General features: G+C 43.5%; 1 protein-coding gene across 1 annotated transcript in view; it reads left to right on the top strand.

Annotated features, from left to right (window-relative positions):
• The window catches only part of SPARCL1 (SPARC like 1), a 42,436-nt gene extending 24,361 nt beyond the window's left edge, over window positions 1–18,075 (top strand). Inside the window, exons 3-10 of the mRNA XM_083176161.1 lie at window positions 1,032–1,991; window positions 2,085–2,142; window positions 4,110–4,228; window positions 7,402–7,522; window positions 9,271–9,407; window positions 13,274–13,422; window positions 15,219–15,367; window positions 17,740–18,075. Coding sequence (XP_083032287.1) covers window positions 1,032–1,991; window positions 2,085–2,142; window positions 4,110–4,228; window positions 7,402–7,522; window positions 9,271–9,407; window positions 13,274–13,422; window positions 15,219–15,367; window positions 17,740–17,768 — 1,722 coding nt within the window. The 3' untranslated portion in view covers window positions 17,769–18,075. The remainder of the gene's footprint in view (window positions 1–1,031; window positions 1,992–2,084; window positions 2,143–4,109; window positions 4,229–7,401; window positions 7,523–9,270; window positions 9,408–13,273; window positions 13,423–15,218; window positions 15,368–17,739) is intronic.
• The last annotated feature ends 583 nt before the right edge of the window (window positions 18,076–18,658 follow it).

Here is an 18,658-nt window from a genome sequence, read left to right on the forward strand (position 1 = left end):
CACCATCTTTCTTGCAATGTCTCTTATGCAGGCAAAGATGATAGCAACGACTTTGTGCAACGAGTCTGTGCTGGTTCTATTATTAAACTGGAGGTAGCGACAGCACGGCACAGTTGAACAGTCTATTCTGAGTGCAGGACCCACATGACCAAAGGGCCCAGGTACACATGTCATTTATGAGTACTCCCTCATTTTAAATATCCATAGTAATTATGAGTGTACTGGAAGTGAACGATATGCCTTATATTAAGGAGTAGCGGAAGAGTAGTGTACAGTCAGGAATCAGGTCCCTCTGTCTGGCCCCTGGCTGTGTACTGTCTCCAGGGTTGCCGCTTATGCCTGTAGGATCAATGCAGCTGCTACCTTCTTCTGTGTCATTGCGGGGCAGATGATCACTGATGCCTGAGGATAGCATGCATAGCTCCCAGTGGATTGCTGGTTGGCAAAAGCACGAGGAGACACTGATGATGCTGCAGACAGAATTGGAAGTGACACAATATGGTTTTTCTCCATGGCAATGAGAGATTTCTTCCTCCATCGGAAGACTTCTTCCTCTTCTTACACCATTACCAAGGGGCATAACTACCATAGGTGCAAGAGGTGCAGCTGCTATGGGGCCCAGAGCTGAAGGGGGCCCTTCTTTACTGTCTAAATAATATGATTTACATACATTTTCACATTCAGTTGCTAAATAGGGGGCCCTTACAAACTTTTGCTATGGGGCCTACGGATATCTAGTTATGCCACTGCCATTACCAATATTATTTTTAAGTACTCCTAACTGGTCTACAGAGTACCCCCATGGGTAGAAGTATCCCAGGTTGGAAAGCGCTAAGATATCTAGAATCTGGTTGCTATGAGCATCTTAGCTCTTTTCAGCTTAAGAAGCTTTAGTAAATGTATCCCATTGTGTTGTAGCAATAGTAGCAAATGTATGATTTTGGGAGTATGTTCTGTAATTTAAACCTATCTATCCTAACCTAATATTTTTTATGAATAAATCCCACTGCTATGATTTTATTTTTATTCAGCTAAATGACAGCCTGCAGGAGCATCTGGGTGTCAATCAGGAGAAAGGAGAAAGAAAGCAATTAAGAGTCACAGATAACATAAAAAGCACTGAACATATTAAGCATAAAACTACTGACATTCTAACAGAAGACCCCACATCTACAACAGACATCATTCTAGGGGAACCTATATTGGATCTAATACATGGAGAAAGTGATAATAGTAAAAGTAAGGAAAAGCACAATAACCCCATACAATATGAAAATGAAGAAACAGATAATGAAGAGTACGAAGACAGTGTACAAGTCAAAGCTGATATTTGGCTCACCACAAAAGATTCAGGAGAACCAGAAAGTCCAGACTCCGAGAGCTACACTCAGCAAAGTAAAGACGGACTTCCTACCTATGACCTGGCAGAGCAATACAACAGTATAGAACTGAAGAATAGTAACAAAGGGGAAATTTATATTACAGAGGAGACAAATAATGATGAAGATTTAAAATATGTTTTAAATTTCACCAACGATGATGAAATAAAAAATGAAACAAATGATCGGGTTTATATTGCAAATCTGAATGAGGAAGGTGCTAATTACACCAGCACATTAAAAAGTGACATTCATACCGCCGAACAGGCTGAAAATAATGATGATCATCATGGCGAGGAGGCAGGTGATAGCAAAATTAGTAAAAGTCAAAATGTAATCCATGACACCAACCTGAGACTTCTTTCAAGTTCTATTATTGTAAGTCAGACAGAAAGTTCTCAAGGAGGAGAGAGAAGTCAGCTACCAAGAGATAACATTCTTAGCAGATTCTATAAAGCAAAAGTTCCTGGCTTTGAGTACGCCAACAAAAAGGCCGGCAACAACCAAAGTCAAATCGACACCTATAATAAAGCCATTGCTACCCTCAGCTCTTTTGTGGAACCAGTGACTGTTACGAATAGCAGCAGTCTTCAAGCGGGCCAGAATGACCACGTGAGTACCATATAGTAGCCAGGTATAGAATTTTCCATTTTAATAAAAAATGCTGACATCACACTGCATGTTTTTGTTTTTTCTTCAATGGAGTCCTTTGATTCTGCTATGGAGAAAGAAGATAGTAATGATAAGGCAAACAAACTTACCGGTGAGTGATGACTGCTTAGCTATGTATTTGTTTAATCAGGGTTGTTTCCAGGGCCGGCGCCACCACTAGGCAAATCTAGGCATTTGCCTAGGGCGCCAGCCACTGGAGGGCGGCACTTCGACCCTCGCCTCTCGCATGGAGGCTGCAGGGGTGTCCGTGCCGGGTACCTGCGGCGCTGTGTGATCTGGTGGCGGGGTCCCTGCAGTGATGCGCACTATCCGCCAGCCAGGCGGCGGCGTGGGAAGCGCTGCTGGGTTTTCAAACCCATCAACGGTGCTTCCCGCGCCGCCTGGCTGCCGGATAGCGCGCATCACTGCAGGGACCCCGCCGCCAGATCACACAGCGCCGCAGGTACCTCCCCCCCCCCCGTAGGCACCGGGGCACCCCACCCCCCCCTCGCCTGGGGCGCTCCGGTGCCTTGCACCGGCCCTGGTTGTTTCATGTGTAAAAATCAGCTGCTATGTACTGTATGTGATGTGTCATGTATTGTAAGGTATGTAATATGCATAACAGGCATTATACATTTAATATTCAGTTCCTATAAAATGAGAACATAAACTTTAAAACTTGATTAGGAACCAGAGATGTGTACACGTTCATTCTTCCCATCAGTCCCCTGCATGTTATATATAGATGTCTCTGCCTCAGAGGTAATCCTCTTGTCCATTTATGTCCCATAGCTATTGAATTATAAGCCTGTTTCCTTGCACAGTAAATATACATGTAACCCTTATTAGCCCATATATTCTGTGCTAAATGCCCAGAGATATGTGGCAGTTTGTGGAGCTCCTGATGTGGATGATGGTTCAATTCCACTTTTCAGGAAACTTGAAGTTAACATGTTTTTTTTCTCCAAAGAATAACATTTTATTTTTTTGGAGCATATTATACAATAGACTATCTTGTTTTAGAATGGTGTCATTTTCATAAATAATTTTATGAATTTCTGTTTATTTATTATTAAATGTGAGTTATACTTAACATTTTTTTGTGGTTGTTTAAAAAGATGGTCCCAGTCCCTTCCATTAACTTCTTTTATATTAAGGTTGACCTTAGTCATCTAGGGCCTGATTCTGGTTCACTTGCAAAAGCAGATTCTCTCTCTCATGTACAAAACCATATGCATTGCAGGTGGGGCAGATGTAATATGTGCAGAGAGAGTTCGATTTGGGTGTTATTTTGTTTCCGTGCAGAGTAAATACTGGTTGCTTTATTTTTACACTGTAATATAAATATTAGTTTAAAGTATAAACCCCACCCAAATCTAACTCTCTCTGCACATCGGCCATTATTCTTATTAACTTGCAAGGCTCAAATTCGCAGCGTAGCGAGTCCCCCAGATGCCGCTTACTGGTCCACCCACCCCTCCCACATGGCGGGTTCAACCGCGCGGCTGCGAATGGATGTTTAATATAAACAATCATTCGAAGGCCATGGGGAAACAGTGGAGGGTGCACGCATATCTAAGTGACTCTCTGGTCACTTATATTTGCGTGCACACTTGACAGAAACTGGGCGGGCAGCTGACTTCGGGTGAGATCAGCTGCCCCCCACCCCCCCCCCCCCACCCCCGTCACCGGGCGATTTCCATGACCGTTGTTCCCATGGGCAAATCCCCTGCCCCATGCGTCCCCATACCCTGCAGTCTTGGGTGTGTGTGCCTGGTGAATACTCTGTTATCTGTGGACACACTCACCTGGCTCATTATTAAAACAGAATAACTTCCATGGTACATCTGCCTCACCTGCAGTGCACATAGATTTTTCATGTAAAGCGCAACGGAATCTGCTGCGCTATATAAGAAACTGTAAATAAATAGAGAGATAATTTGCTTTTGCAAGTGAACCAGAATCAGGCCCCTAGTGTGTGTGGGGCTTAATTAAAACCTATTGGTGTTGCAGTGAGTCCCCACATGGTGTCATACCTGAGTTACCAATCTCACTGATGAGTATATTATGTGTCGCCAGATCCGTGCAAAGCCTTCCACTGTAAGCGTGGAAATACATGTAAGATTGATGGGCAAGGAAACCCGTTCTGCGCTTGTCAAGATCCAGACTTTTGTCTACCTGTTAATTTAAACGATCGTGTAAGTGAGAAATACTTTCTATTATCATTATTATTATTATAATATACTTTTTAGTATTTTAGGGCACCAAAAATAGCACACATTGCAGAGCCAAATAATGAAATACTGCCATTACGTAACTGGAGATGAATGCCACATTCTCTTCAACTGATATGAAAGTACTGTATCAAAGAAGAAAATTGTATTATTTGTTTATCGAAGACTTATTAAGGGCTATACACACGTGGCAATTTTCACCCCATTTCAAAGCAATGACTGGATTACTTAGAATCAGAGCACTGATCTCTCCATGTATATAGACCCAGGTGACGTGATGCTTAGCCTATGAACAATAGGGTGCACCGCCATGTGTGCTTAGCGATCAGTGCTCCATTTCTAAGCTCAGGATGGAGGTCAGGTCGCCACATGTGTTTGGGGATTTAGTGTAAAAAAAGCTATACACGTATGCACAGAAGAACAAAACATAGACAAATAACATTTGGTACTTAGGGTCTTATTCTGATGACTCGTTCGGATGCGTATTTGGACGGGCAGCTAACGTTCCAAACCCCGCTCACCGAGTACGGGTGCCAAGGGAATGGCCAGGGAATGGATGTTTCATGTGAACATACACTCGCTGACCTGTGGGATCCACCTCCATCCTCCGATGGTCGGCAACCATTGAATGATGGCCCAAGTGCTCACAGAGGCACGAGTGCTCTAGACCACTCGTACATGTGTCCGAGTACAAGCAGGGATATGGGTGGGCAGCTGACATCTGGCAATGTCAGCTGTACTCCCCCTGCACACACGTCACGACCGCATTTCCATACGCACACCCAGCATTTTAATGGGAACACCCATGAAACCCAGGGCACACACATATGGTAATGAGCCTAAACAGGCTTTCACCCCCCTCTCCACCCCCTGTTCGGGTGGCCACGAGTGTGCACTCGCCGAGAAAAATTCTAGCCGTGTTCGGACAGTGTCTGCATACAGACATGCCCAGGAGAGACTCTGGGCATGCGTACACACAAACCATTGGCCACCTGTCTGAATATGCACCCGAACGAGTCAACCAGAATAAGAGCCTTAGTGTAGAGATTTATTATAGTGAAATACTGAGTACAAAAATGAGTGCGTGCTATAAAACCGATTAACAAGCAGAAGGAAATGTGTATATACAGGGGCATATCTAGTACTTTTTGGGTGCACGCAGATCTCCACTAGTCAGGACCCCCACAAGTAAAAATTGCTGGAAAAGCGCTCCCCTCCCATGTGATGCAGGATTTTCCCCGCAGCGTCAGCCTGCATGCCCAGACACTCTGTGACTGAACGGCAGGCTGCTGCTTTACATTCTTTTGGATGGCTGAGCCGCTCGGCTGCCCTGTCCTGCTATGCGGCCGCTCAGCTGTCAGTCAGTGCAGAGGGGAGTCGGTGAGAGATGTCTGCACTCTTAGCTCCCCCTGCACTGACTGACAGCTGTCCAATAGTATGTAAAGCAGAAGCCTGTCTCTCAGGTACTGGCTGGGTGTGCAGGCTGCTGCTGCAGGGAAACTCTGGCGTTGTGGCCTCTGAGTATGTGAGTGCCCTTAATTTGTGGAGGCTCAATGATGGCTGCCCCTATTGCCCCTCCCTTAATCCAGCCCTGGGCGTTACTCACAGTATGATCATTTGAATCAACTCCAAAGAGTGTTCGATAAAGAGAGAGGGGTAGTCAGGGAAAGAGAGGGGGCATCATGGGAAAAGAAAGTGAGAGAAAGAGGGTGTCAGAAAGAGAAAGGGGAAGGAGCAAGAAAGAGATGGAGGTGTGCGTGCAGGAGTGAGACAGAATGTTGGAGGGAGTGAGAGAGAAAGGGGAAGACAGGGTGACAAGGAGAGAGAGAGAGAGAGACTCTCAGCATGTGTACTGTACCTCCTGCTTCGCAGGGCTCCCTCTCTCAAGCGCTGGGCCTTCTGCTCCTGATCACTGGCGCCGAGTCTCTGGTTCCCAATCACAGGCACTGGAAAAGCAAGGCTCCCTCTCTCCGGCTCGAGATCAAAGGTGGCGGTAGCGCAAGTGTCTCTCACTGTGGCGTTGGGTCTCCAGCTCCCTCTCTGTGCTGCACCGGGTCCCTGGCTCCCTATCAGTGGCACTGTATACACTTAAGGGGGCAAATGACTATGTAATAATCGCAACGGTATTTGTAAATACTCTTTTACTGTGCAATATGCACAGGGGATTGTCTTGGGCCCCCCAAGGCCCTGAGCACCAAAGCAGTTGCATCCCATGCACCCTCTGTAGTTACGCCACTGTGTATATGTAAATAAAGGGGCACATTTAGAGCTAGGCAATTGTGTACTAAAGCTAGGGGTCTGTGTACTAAAGCCTTGTAGAGTGATATGTGGAGAGATATAAAGTACCAATCAATCCGCTCCTAACTGCTGTTACAGTCTGTTTTTTTAAATATGACTGTTTGGAGCCGATTGGTTGGTACTTTATCTCTGTCCAAGGCTTAATTCTGTACATAGGGGCTAATTCAGGTTTGATCGCTATAAAGAGAAAACGCAGTGAACTGCAAGCAAAAAGCTGCCACACAGAAGGAAAGAATAAACACCCATTGCAAACTTACGAATAATTTGCTATGTGCATTTGCATATCCGTTGGCAATTCCCAGAACATCAAAGAGTACTTGTCTTTTGAACAAATGTGAAGTCTGGGGCTTCTACTAACCTGCAACTGTGACAGGCTGTAAGTGGTCAGCGCTGATGTCAGAAATGCTTGTGCATTTTCTAACACCCAGAAAACAGCATGTTTCTGCCCCAAAATGCTAGCTTTCTGTCAGTCAAACTGTGACTGCACTGCATTTGCTAAGTTTGCCTTTTTTATTCAGAATTTGAGGTCACGCTTGTGCAATGAGAATGCTGAGCGTGCACAGTCAGCCGATAATCGCTTGATTTGTTTTCTGAAATTAGTGATCGATGCTGAATTAGGCCCCTAGGGCAGGTAGGGGGTGCTAGACGGGGTATAGAGTGTCAGGGGGATTCGGGGAGATAGCATTTGGGTTTTAAAAGCAAAATTGTATTGTTTTTAATGGGTTGTTTAATGACTTATTCAGAGACTTATTAGGATTACATAAATAAAGGATCAGAGATTAGCTTAATATTTATTCTGTATGTACAGTAGTAACTACTTTTTGTTTTGTCATCTTCAGGTTTGTGGTACAGATAATAAAACTTACAACAGTGCCTGTCACCTTTTTGGCACAAAATGTCAACTTCAAGGAACCAAGGAGGGCAACCATCTTCACCTGGAGTATCGGGGGCCATGCAAATGTGAGGCAAGCACCAAACACATTGTTTTATATGAACTGTGGGATCCTGTTAATTATTAATAAAATGTAATATCTAAAAACAATACTGGACATTCTAAATAACATGACTGTCTTACTGCCCCTCCCACAGGCAGCAATGTACTATGGTGGGGGAGGGAGGGGGGCAGTTGGGACATCCCCTGTCACTCAATGCTCTCAGTAGTGAGTAGATGCTGCATATGCATAGCATCTATTCACATGAGGTCACCAAGTGCTAGCCTTGCCACCACAATGATTGCAAATTAGCGTGGCTCACAATTGCAGCATAGTCACAAAGCAGTGTACCTTTTGCCAAGGCCACACCCCTTTTTTGGGAACACACATGACTGCACGTTGAAACATGATGGGATATATGCCTAACCCTCCCCTCCTGTAGTTTATCCCTAATGGGTAGGGGTTGTTAGGTCGACATTGTCTTAGTCGACAGTCAAAAAGTCAGCCACTATTGGTCGACAATCAAAGGTTGACACACGAAAATGTCGACATGCATTAGGTAAACGTGGTCAAAAGGTTGACGTAAGCAAAAGGCAGACAGGAAAAGGGTCAACATTAGTTTTCCACTTTTTTGGGCGTCTATGTTGACATAGGTTGACATGGACACTGTATAAGTGTACCGCGTTCCCTTGCCTGGCTAGCTGCCCTCATCTTGCACTGTTTTATTCTCCCACTATGCCCACTGGGATGGCAAAGTATGAACTAATCGGTTTAAAATAAAAATAAAAGGAAACGTTCATGTCTTTTTCCATGTCAACAGTTTGCTTATGTTGACCTTTTGGCCATATCGACCTAATGTATGTCAACCTTTTTCATGTGACAACTTTTTGACTGTTGACCAATACTAGTCGACCTTTTCACTGTCGACCTAGACATTTTGACCTAAAGACCACACCTCTCCCTAACCATCCTCTACTCCAGCACACTTACCCTAACCACTGCCCTCCCTTCTGTTGCATTGCCCTAACCCAAATCACAGTACTCACCTTCCACACTTTCTGACCACTGGGATTCCCCTATCTGTATTCTGACTCTTGGGTTCTTGAACACATCCGATATGAAGAATGTTCATTAAATTCCAAATGTGTAGTTGGAATGGTGGCAGTTGGGAGTGCTGAACCTGCCAGGCTTCCCTGTTACAGTTGAGTTAGATTTGACTGTGTCAGAGATATGTTGGTGTGGTCTCATCTCATGTCAGCATGCCAAGGAAGTGGATACTATATCACTATTATATTGCTGGTAACAGCCTTATGTAATGATAACTCTTCTAAAAATGCACTAGAAGCATTTTTGTCGAGGGAGCAGCCAGGTTGGCTTAATAGGGAGCGGGTCTCTAAAAAAGGGGGAGCTCCAGGGCATGGAGGCGTGACCGCTTCATCACTGCCCTGCCCCCAACTATGCATTGCAAAGCAGGGGTGGACCTTCAATGATGTGACTCAACTTAAATCTACAGTAGTCATTGGCCTGCCCCACTTAGCAGGAGTCAGTGGAGGTCAATGGAAGTATGCGGGAAGGGGATGAGTGGGGAAGCGGTACACTTGTTTTCTTTTCCAGGGTGCAGGGAGTGCCACTTTATATTTGGAGGTCTCCTGACCATTCTGGTAGAACTGGCAAGTATCACTAGGAGATGAAGCTTTCATTGCATGAATACAGTAATGTTTATAATTTAATGTTTCATTTTGAATTTTATTTGGTATTATTCTTCCTTTGTCACAGACATACCTCCCTGCACAGACTACGAACTTGCTCATTTTCCATTCAGAATGAGAGACTGGCTGAAAAATGTTCTCATGCAACTTTATGAAAGCAGCCTGAAAACTGCTGGTCTCCTGTCAGAGAAGCAGAGAAGCAAGGTGAGGAAATATGAGGAATTGGTCTCACCCCATTTGCCACTCATTATAAAGGTAAAGCAGGAAATGCCACTGATGTCTGCTGGATAGAATAATTTCACAATATTTCCCACAGTCCTCATACTTTAGTATGGAAAAGTAGAAATGATCTCATTCGTCAAGTCTGAAAAAGCTATTTTTTCAGACAGCGTACAGCAGTAGATAGTCTTCACTACATAGAAAAGGGATCTTTTTGTATCCTCATACCTCCATGCAGCTCTGTGCTTTATCCCTTCAGCTTCCATACAAAGGCCCTTATTGTGATCTGACTGCAGTACAAATTTGTTTGGGGCAGATGTAACTTGTGCAGAGACAGTTAGATATGGGTGAAGTGTGTTGAAACTGAAATCTAAATTGCAGTGTAAAAATAATGCAGCCAGTATTTACCCTGCACATAAACAAAATAACTCACACAAATCTAACTCTCTCTGCACATGTTACCTGTTATCTGCCCCACCTGCAGTGCAGATGGTTTTGCCCATTTTCCAAACAAATTTGTACTGCAATCAGATCAGAATAAAGGCCAAAGAGTATTGATATACATTAAAATACAATGCACTAACCCAGCAAAATATTTATTTGAATATAAGGGGGAAAGGAGGGGGAGAGGGGAAATAAATGAAATAGGGACAGAGAAAGAAAGAGTTATGAGAAATAGGAAAAGAGTAGAAAAAAGAAGAAAAGAAGTGAGTGTGAAAACGAAAAAAGAAAAAAAGTAAATGATAAAGTTTTGTGTTACTTGTGTACTAGCACGGTGCCCACGATATTTGGTCGCACAACTTATGATCGCATCGCATGGCATACACCTGATGCACTGCGATTTAAAATTGTATAACCCCCTATACGATGTTTAATTGTATAAGCCATCTAATGAGCACAGCGAGCCACCAAGCCCGAAGCGTGGCGAGCACAGCGAGCCCGGCGAGGGGACGTGTATTACTTCACATGCATTACGCGTCCCCTCGTGGGGGCTCGGGCGCGGCTCGCTGCGCTCGCCACACTATATAAATAAACTCCACTCCAACGTGGATAGTGGGGGTATGAAAAGGTTGTAGGATGCATACCACCGCCCCTCACGGCGCTCGCCACGCTTCGGGTTCACATTCATAGTGGGGGTGGCGTGGGGGTGCATTTAACATTGTAAGCCCCCATTAGGGGGCTTATACAATTTTAAATCGCATACCATTGTATATATATTGTATATAAATTGTATAACATCCCATCGCATGGCATACCATCGCATGCCTTATGGTCTGCGATGCGATGGGTATAATCCACTCAGAGTAGCCGCTGGGGTAGTTTGATTAAGTGTTATGCGCTTCCTATCTTAAATAGCATATCGCTCACCTTTATCATTGGGAGGTTGTGTTATCATCCCTCTAATAAACTACTCTAGCCATGTGCCGTTATCTTGTAAGTGTAGCGCTAATTGGTCTATATGACTGATGACAGATGAGCCTGTCTGTTCAGTAAGGTGCATCATTCCGCCCGTCAGTCATGTGAGTAGACATACTGTATTGTTACCATATTAATTATGTCCCCTGTGCTCTAAGGTGATAAGCCGTTCCACCCATCAATCTCCTGTGCGGTAGCCCACAGAGACAATTTCTATATATTACAAGTATATTGCAAGTATTAAGTATGCATGTCACTCAGTCGACTATGTGGTACATACAGTATATATAGTTGATCTCCCTATCCTTTAATAATGTAATTTTAAGGAGTGTTATATGCTTCCAATCTCATTTGGTACATTACTTCTCCTTTTAGTTGGTGGGCAGTGTTATCATCTATCTCATATAGTACTACAGCGACCTGTCAAATTTATAGGGAGGTAACATGTATTGTTTTATATGGCTAACCATGTCATCTTCTTTCATATGGTTATTGATCAAGGGGTTTTTGTCTAAAAGTTTTCATCTAAAGAGGATAAGGATACACATTCCATTATTGGGAGCATGTAATTCAAAAAATTTTGATTCCAATATAAAATGCGATATAATCCAGTATATGTTTCCTTAACTGTGAACTATCACCATTTTTCCAATAGTATCGGGAATAGTGGATTATTGGAGAATCCCAGTGTATTCATAGATTTACACTTACGCCATCATGTACTGGGCTTACCCTCCTATCTCCAGGATATGTCGGATGTCCTGTGCAAACTGAATGACCTAATCAAACTTGATCTGTTGGTGGCGCTAGACACAGAATCATTATATACAAGCATAGGACACTCAATTGGCTTAAATGCAGTCAAGTATTTTCAACAGATGGAAGGACATACCGATTTTCATACATTTATAATTGAACTATTAGAATTCATCTTTTCTTGGAATTGCTTTACATTTTCTGACAGATTTTACTTGCAGACAAGGGGCACAGCAATGGGGGCAGCATGTGCACCTACGTTCGCCAATGTTTTCTTTGGTTGGTGGGAACAAGAAACGGTGTTTAGTGAGGAAAACAACTGATATATAAAACATATAGTTGCATGGTGGAAATATATCGATGACATTCTGTTGATATGGCAAGGAGATCAAGAAACATTACTTTCATTAATTAATCATCTTAATTGTAATGAACTTAACATCAGACTTACCCATTATATTAGTAGAGAATCTGTTCCCTATCTTGATCTAAATATCTATAGAGGTCAGAATGGAAACATACAGACACACCTCTACAGAAAGGAAACAGCAACAAACACAATACTCCACCAAACTAGTGCCCATCCCCCCCCCACACACACACACAGTGGAGAACCTTCCAAGAGGGGAATTTCTATGTCTCCGTAGAAACTGTTCAGAGATCAATGTGAAGACCTAGCAGAAAGATTGAGAGGATATAGCAGAAGATCTATAAAACAAGCTAGAAAATAGGCATTCCAAACAAAGAGGGATACACTGATTTTTCCAAAAAAAGAGAGAGCCAAAATTTAAAATCAGATTTGTGGGCAATTATTGCAGCAAATGGGAGGGATGAATTCGTCCATAGCCAATTCGTGAAGAAACCTCCAAAACCTGATAGACTGCTGGGATCCTTCCCATGTGGTAATTGTAGAGCATGTCAATACATGAAAAAGATCGAAGAAATAGAGGACAGATTTGGTAATATGATGAAAATAACAATACATTAATTGTAACTCCACAGGAGTTATATACTGCATAACATGCCCTTGTAAAATTAAATATGTGGGGATGACCACCGGGGCACTAAAACAAAGGATACTTGAACACATAGGAACAGTGAGAAACCCCATATCAGATCTATCGAAATATAAAAAAATCAGTAGCTCGACATTTCCACTGACAACACAATAATTCTTCTATTTGGCCTGGAAAAGTGAATTTGGGAGTGCAGTGTGAAAGCGAATGGACATTCAAACTTAACGCACAGCCTTGCGAGTCCCCCAGATGCTGCCCCCCATGAGCAAAAAGCACCCACAATCCCCCGCTGCGCTTTCCCATGGGTAGTGCTCCCCACTGCCCCATTATCCCCAGCCCACACTGGTAGGTGCGAGCGGGGTGGCGAACATGTAGTTCACTGTGCCCGCTTGCACCCTTCATCTGCACATGCACAGAAATGCGCATGCGCAGACACAATAAAACGGTCCCCTGTGCGAATGCGCGGGCGACCGATTAAAATTAGAATAACCATGAATGACTCATCTATTGCCATCCTTAGTCTGCCATACACCCAATGCATTTCCTGTGCTGCTGAACCTGTTATAGGGGGTGATATACATTACTTGCATTGCCGAAACTCTTCAACATGAGGAAATGAAATATGTAAGCATGACCACATACTGTAGAATTTCTTTATGTTAGGTAAAGAAAATATATGAAAGTGAGAAGAGACTGGAGGAAGGTGATCATAGCATTGATCTGCTGATAAGGGATTTTCAAAAACACTACCACATGTATATATATCCGGTTCACTGGCAATTTCACCAACTCGACAAACATTCAGAGGACAGGTACTTTTACATTATATAAGTTCTATCTAACCACCATTTAACTTTTGATTGAAAATATAGATTGCTGAATCTAAGACCTGCCTGATATTGTTCTTGCGCTAAGAATCATACCTCCCGACTGTCTTTATTTTAGAAGGGGAGTCTCGTTTTGCAGGCACTCTCTTATGGTCCCACCCATGGACTAAAGTGACCTTTGGGGAGTGGTGGAAGGTCCCCTCTCACTTGCTTCTCTTCATAATAAAGCAGCGGGGAATGGACCCTGTGTGCATGGGCACAGCATCTTTTCACTGGGAGAGAGGGATTGTGGGTGTGGCCAGAAGCTCGCTTGGTGAGGGAATAATGGCCAATAACTGATGGTGCCTGGTCCTTTTATGATGTAAAGCACACCTAGGGGTTTGTCACCGAAGGGCATCCAAGTGGTAGCAATAAGGGGAGGGTAGTGATGAGTCCCAAATAAATTCCAGAATCAGAGTGGTGATCCAATGGGGTGAAGAATAACAATTGTAGACAGTCCAAGTTCCAATCCTGGAGTGGGAAACACCTAATCCTTAGTCTGCGTTTCACTACTGGCTGTAGCTTTATCAAAGGTGACAGGGGATGTGCAGATTGGGGATATATATACCCCTGTTAATGAGCACTTCATTGTGGGATGGACAATCAATCAAGCTATAATTAACACATTCAATGTATAAAATCATAATAAATCATATTTAGGAGATAAACATATACTTAAGGAATGTATAGAGTTAATAGATTATTAGTAATTGTTATTAGAAATAAAGAAAAAAGTTAATTAAAACATAAATATCTAAAATACATCCGGGTCATGATCACATGATCGGCCCGGATTTGTGTAATAAAAGGTTGATGTCAAGATTGCAGTGATGACGAAACGATTGCAGAGTAGAATAGATAAATGAAAAAACAAGTCTGATGGTTAAAATAATAATATAAGCAGCCATATGTTGTCGGAATTGTCCGATAAGCCGGTGGAACGCATATGCATTCCACCGCTACTTCCGCCGGAAGTGCTATCTAAAGCACATCCAAGCTGGCTGATGTGAAGTGTTTTCCGCCGGGAGCAATACCTCCCACTAAACGTGGAGGAGATAGATTTCGTATCCTCTGTAAACAGGAAATCTACTGGACATTTAGGATCGACTGTCTGTTCCCAGATTATTAAAAATCATTTTTAGGCAAAGCGCACATACATCAGCCCAGAAACTGCAGTCGCATTAAAAAAAACGAGACCGCAGTCTAAGGGCCAGTGGGAGGCAGCAAAATGGCATTGCAGGAGCGCAGTCCAGAAAACACACCATTGCAACCCAAAACATGATGGGACAGAGGAACTGGCTGCGCAGCCAGGGGACTACCCTTAATGTGTGTTTTTCTATTTCACGAAGCAATCGCGCAATAGCAAGTTTTTGCAATCGCATCGCAGGAAGGGGCCCTTGCTTTGTGCTGGACAGCCCCATGGTTTCTTTAGAAATTAATCTACTAATACAATATGCAACTTTTTATGTAAATACGGTACTTGCCATTTGCCAACATTCCCAAAAGCTACAGGAGAGTCTTGAATTTTGTGGTCTCTTCTGGCATACCTACAGAGTCTGGCCAGTCTCCCGGCCAAGATGGGTGGCCAGGGGTTGGATGATGCAATTCATGATGACACTATGAACACTATGACACTATGACACTTCTGTAAAAGTGTCTTTGTAGAAGGAACTATAGATAATTATATTTGTTGCTTTCCACCTTTAGGGTTGTTTGCTAAATTTATTAGCTTTGTGTTGCAGGCTTCTCACACGCTCGGAGATGGCTCCAATGCGTGCACCTCTGATACCTATGGAACATTGCGTGACCGCATTTTTACAACAGTGCAACACAAACAATGACAGACACATCTCACTGCAGGAATGGTGCCTTTGTTTTGGAATCAGAAAAGGTATGATCTATGTGCAATAGTCAGTTTTATCCAAGTCGTAGTAAGGAGCTAGGCTGTCTCAATGTGTAACAAATCATGTGTCTCCTTGCTAGTGAAGAATATGTATTTTGTTAGTCCCAGGACCAAAATGGCCACCCACTTTTGCCTAACTTTATTATTTTCACTGAATAATTAAAAGAAAGCAACTAACTATGGCTTTTTTTTATTTTAATTATGTATAAATATCTAAGTAGGACAGTTTACAGGGGCAATGCCAATATGTGCATGTCCTACCCGTTGACACTCCTTTGAAGATGGCATATGGCACAGTATAGTGGATATATTTAGCAGTTACTGTTACATTTCTAACTGTTATTACCAACACAATCATCAAAGTGCCACACCCAAACAAGTGCCACCGCCAGGCCAACGGTGATTTCAGGCCACCCGTAGGCAGAACATTTTTGGTCATGCCACTGTCCTCTTCATGGTGGGGCCTCCAGACTGCAAAAAGCTCCCACATCACCCCTCAACCACCACAGTTTACTAACCATTGTCTCCTCCTCCTTCAACACTTACAAAATAAGAAAAAGGTCTTAATGATAAAAACAAAAATATAAATCACCTGGTTTTATCAGGTCCCTCATGCAAGTGAGCATGCTGTACCACCCCAGCAACTGTCACCTCTAGTGCCATATTAAACCCTGTGGAGGCCACATGGCAGTCAAAATCTCAGGAGCCCCATGCAAATTATCCACTAATCTGAGTCAAAATCTCAAGGGCCCCCTGGCACATTATCTCCTAATACATTCCTAAAAAGCTAATCCATCTAGAAACAGTCCTATAATCACTAATCAATAACAAAATATTAGGACTGTTACAGATTGCCCCTGCTGGCGAGCCAGCACTCCATCTGACTGGGACACGCAAGCGTCTCCCACTCACACGCACCCCAGTTTCTGGGCGGTGGGGGACACAAAACCTGCCCTTCTCCGCTTCAGGGAGATGGGCAGGGTTAGGGAGGGTGCAGGGATGTGGGGGTGATCGGCGGGAACCGGCGGCGGGGGCTGGCAGGGAGCTCCGATGTAAGGGGACATCTTAGTGCAAGGGGACATCGTGCGTGCCCTGGCGGGGGCTGGCGATTAGTGATCTGACCTCCAGACCACCACTGGAAGAGAGCGGCTCCATCTGTATATGGCTTTGTGCCTAGGCACCACTCAGCTAATCAGGGCATAAAGGGGTCATGCAAAGGTGGTGGAACTAATTTGTCTATGCCACCTAATTACACCCCCTCCTCTCCCCCATTAGGCAGAGACAGGGCCAGCGGTAGGGTTTGTGGCATCCCCCTGCATACTAGAGTGCTTTTCTGTGAGAATTATTGTGCAGGGCCAATGTGGAGATTAAAATGTTCCACCTCACCATTTGAGGTGGCGGAACTCAGTTCCACCCCGTTCCCCCTCACTTTAATCCCTGGATATAAGAACATACACGAATGTAGCAAAAAGAAAAGTCAGATCATTTGAACAGTAGTAATTATATCAAGGAAAAATAAGATACACAGAGAAGGAGATGGGGGGGCTATGGGGGGGGAGGGGGCTGGGTAGGGGCTGTCAGGTGATTATAAGCCTTATGTGGTATTGTACATTGAAAATTACCACAAAATGATGGTCAGTTGAAAGGTGGATTATTCATAAAATGTCTTGTTTCATACCACATCATGGCACGAAAACATGTTTTAATTTGTTCTTTCATTTCAATGAATCTCTTCTATATTGATACAGTTGTGATGTGAAATACAAAACCAAATACATCCCCCAATACACTATGGAGGATATGGAAACAACTTTAAACCAAAATAAGGGCTTATTCACTGATCCCTAGTTTTAGCTTACTGTACACTTAAAAGAGACAAGATTCTCAAACTCCGTCCTCGGGACCCCACACAGTTCTTGTTTTCCAGGTCACCTTGTCTTCCAGGTCACAATGTGACAGCTGGAGATACACAGTGCTCCTGCTGAATGACCTGGAAAATGTAACCTGTGTGGGGTTCCGAGGGCAGAGATTGAGAACCACGGCAAGAGAGAAAGGTGTTGTTTCCATTAAAGGGGAAGGGGTTAATCTGGTCATTTCCTGGATTTGGCTGCAAAAGTTTGATTGTTGTTTTTTAGGGACAATGCAGTGTAATTAGTATGAGGGCAATTTTGGCGGATGTAGCTTCTGTGTGATAATAATGGATAATAATGGTAGGATGCCCCAATTCGCCTAATAATTCTTTACATTTGGCTGTACATAATTAACTAGTACAGCTATTAAGTACCCACATTATAGGTAAATCGTCAGTGTTCAGTTGTTCATGCTCTTGAAATAACTTTTTTTTTTAATCATGTTTACAGGTGACATCGATGAAAACCTACTGTTTTGAGGATTCCAAACTGAGTGATTTCCCCCAATTTCTTTAGTAGTTGACAGAACTTAAAGTTGGAAAATATTCCCATATTAAGCCTGTAACTAATATGGGAGTACCTACATATGCCAGTGCTTGTAGTCTCCTGGGGCTGTAACAGATACGCATAATGTCTGTGCCTGCGTGTTTACTAATATAGGAGTAAGATATTTCTATTGTATAGTGTTGTATTATTTTATTCTTCAATATACGGGAATATTTTGTATTTTAGCTTGAAATCTCAGCCATTCATTTAGAAAATAAACAAAAAAGTCTAATACAGATGGAACGGATCCCAGCTTTGCAGGGGATTGCGGAAGATTCGGCAGCTGCCAGCCGCCGGAGGGGACGCGCGTGCACGAGACCTTACAATGGGGCTCCCCCCGGGTCCCCGCTGCCTCGCCGATGGTCACCCCGGGTCCCCGCAACCTTGACGCACCCCCCCCCCTAACCCTGTCCATCTCCCTGAAGCGGAGACGGACAGGGTTCCCGTCCCCAGGAAACTGGGACGCGAGTGTGTGTGAGACGTACGCGCATCCCAGTCTCTATCGCCGGCGCTCGCCAGTGCAAGCGATCTGGCGAGCGCCGGCCAAAGATGGGACCCGCTCCATCTGTACATAGGACTCATAACTTCATTACCAGACAGAAAAATGTCACATTTGTCCCCAAGAAAAGATCATTTCATTTGTAGCATGAATATTTTATTGTCTAAATAAGCATATGTATATAATACTTAAAATCTATTATATCTATGTATATCTATGACTTTTAAACTTAAATAATCCCACTGGCCACTGTACACTATGTCCTAGCATTTACTAAGTATCATTATTACAGTAACAGCAAATTTCTACACACAATGTGATCAG

This window comes from Crinia signifera, chromosome 1 (genome assembly GCF_055691185.1).
Source record: "Crinia signifera chromosome 1, ASM5569118v1, whole genome shotgun sequence".
NCBI lineage: Eukaryota > Metazoa > Chordata > Amphibia > Anura > Myobatrachidae > Crinia > Crinia signifera.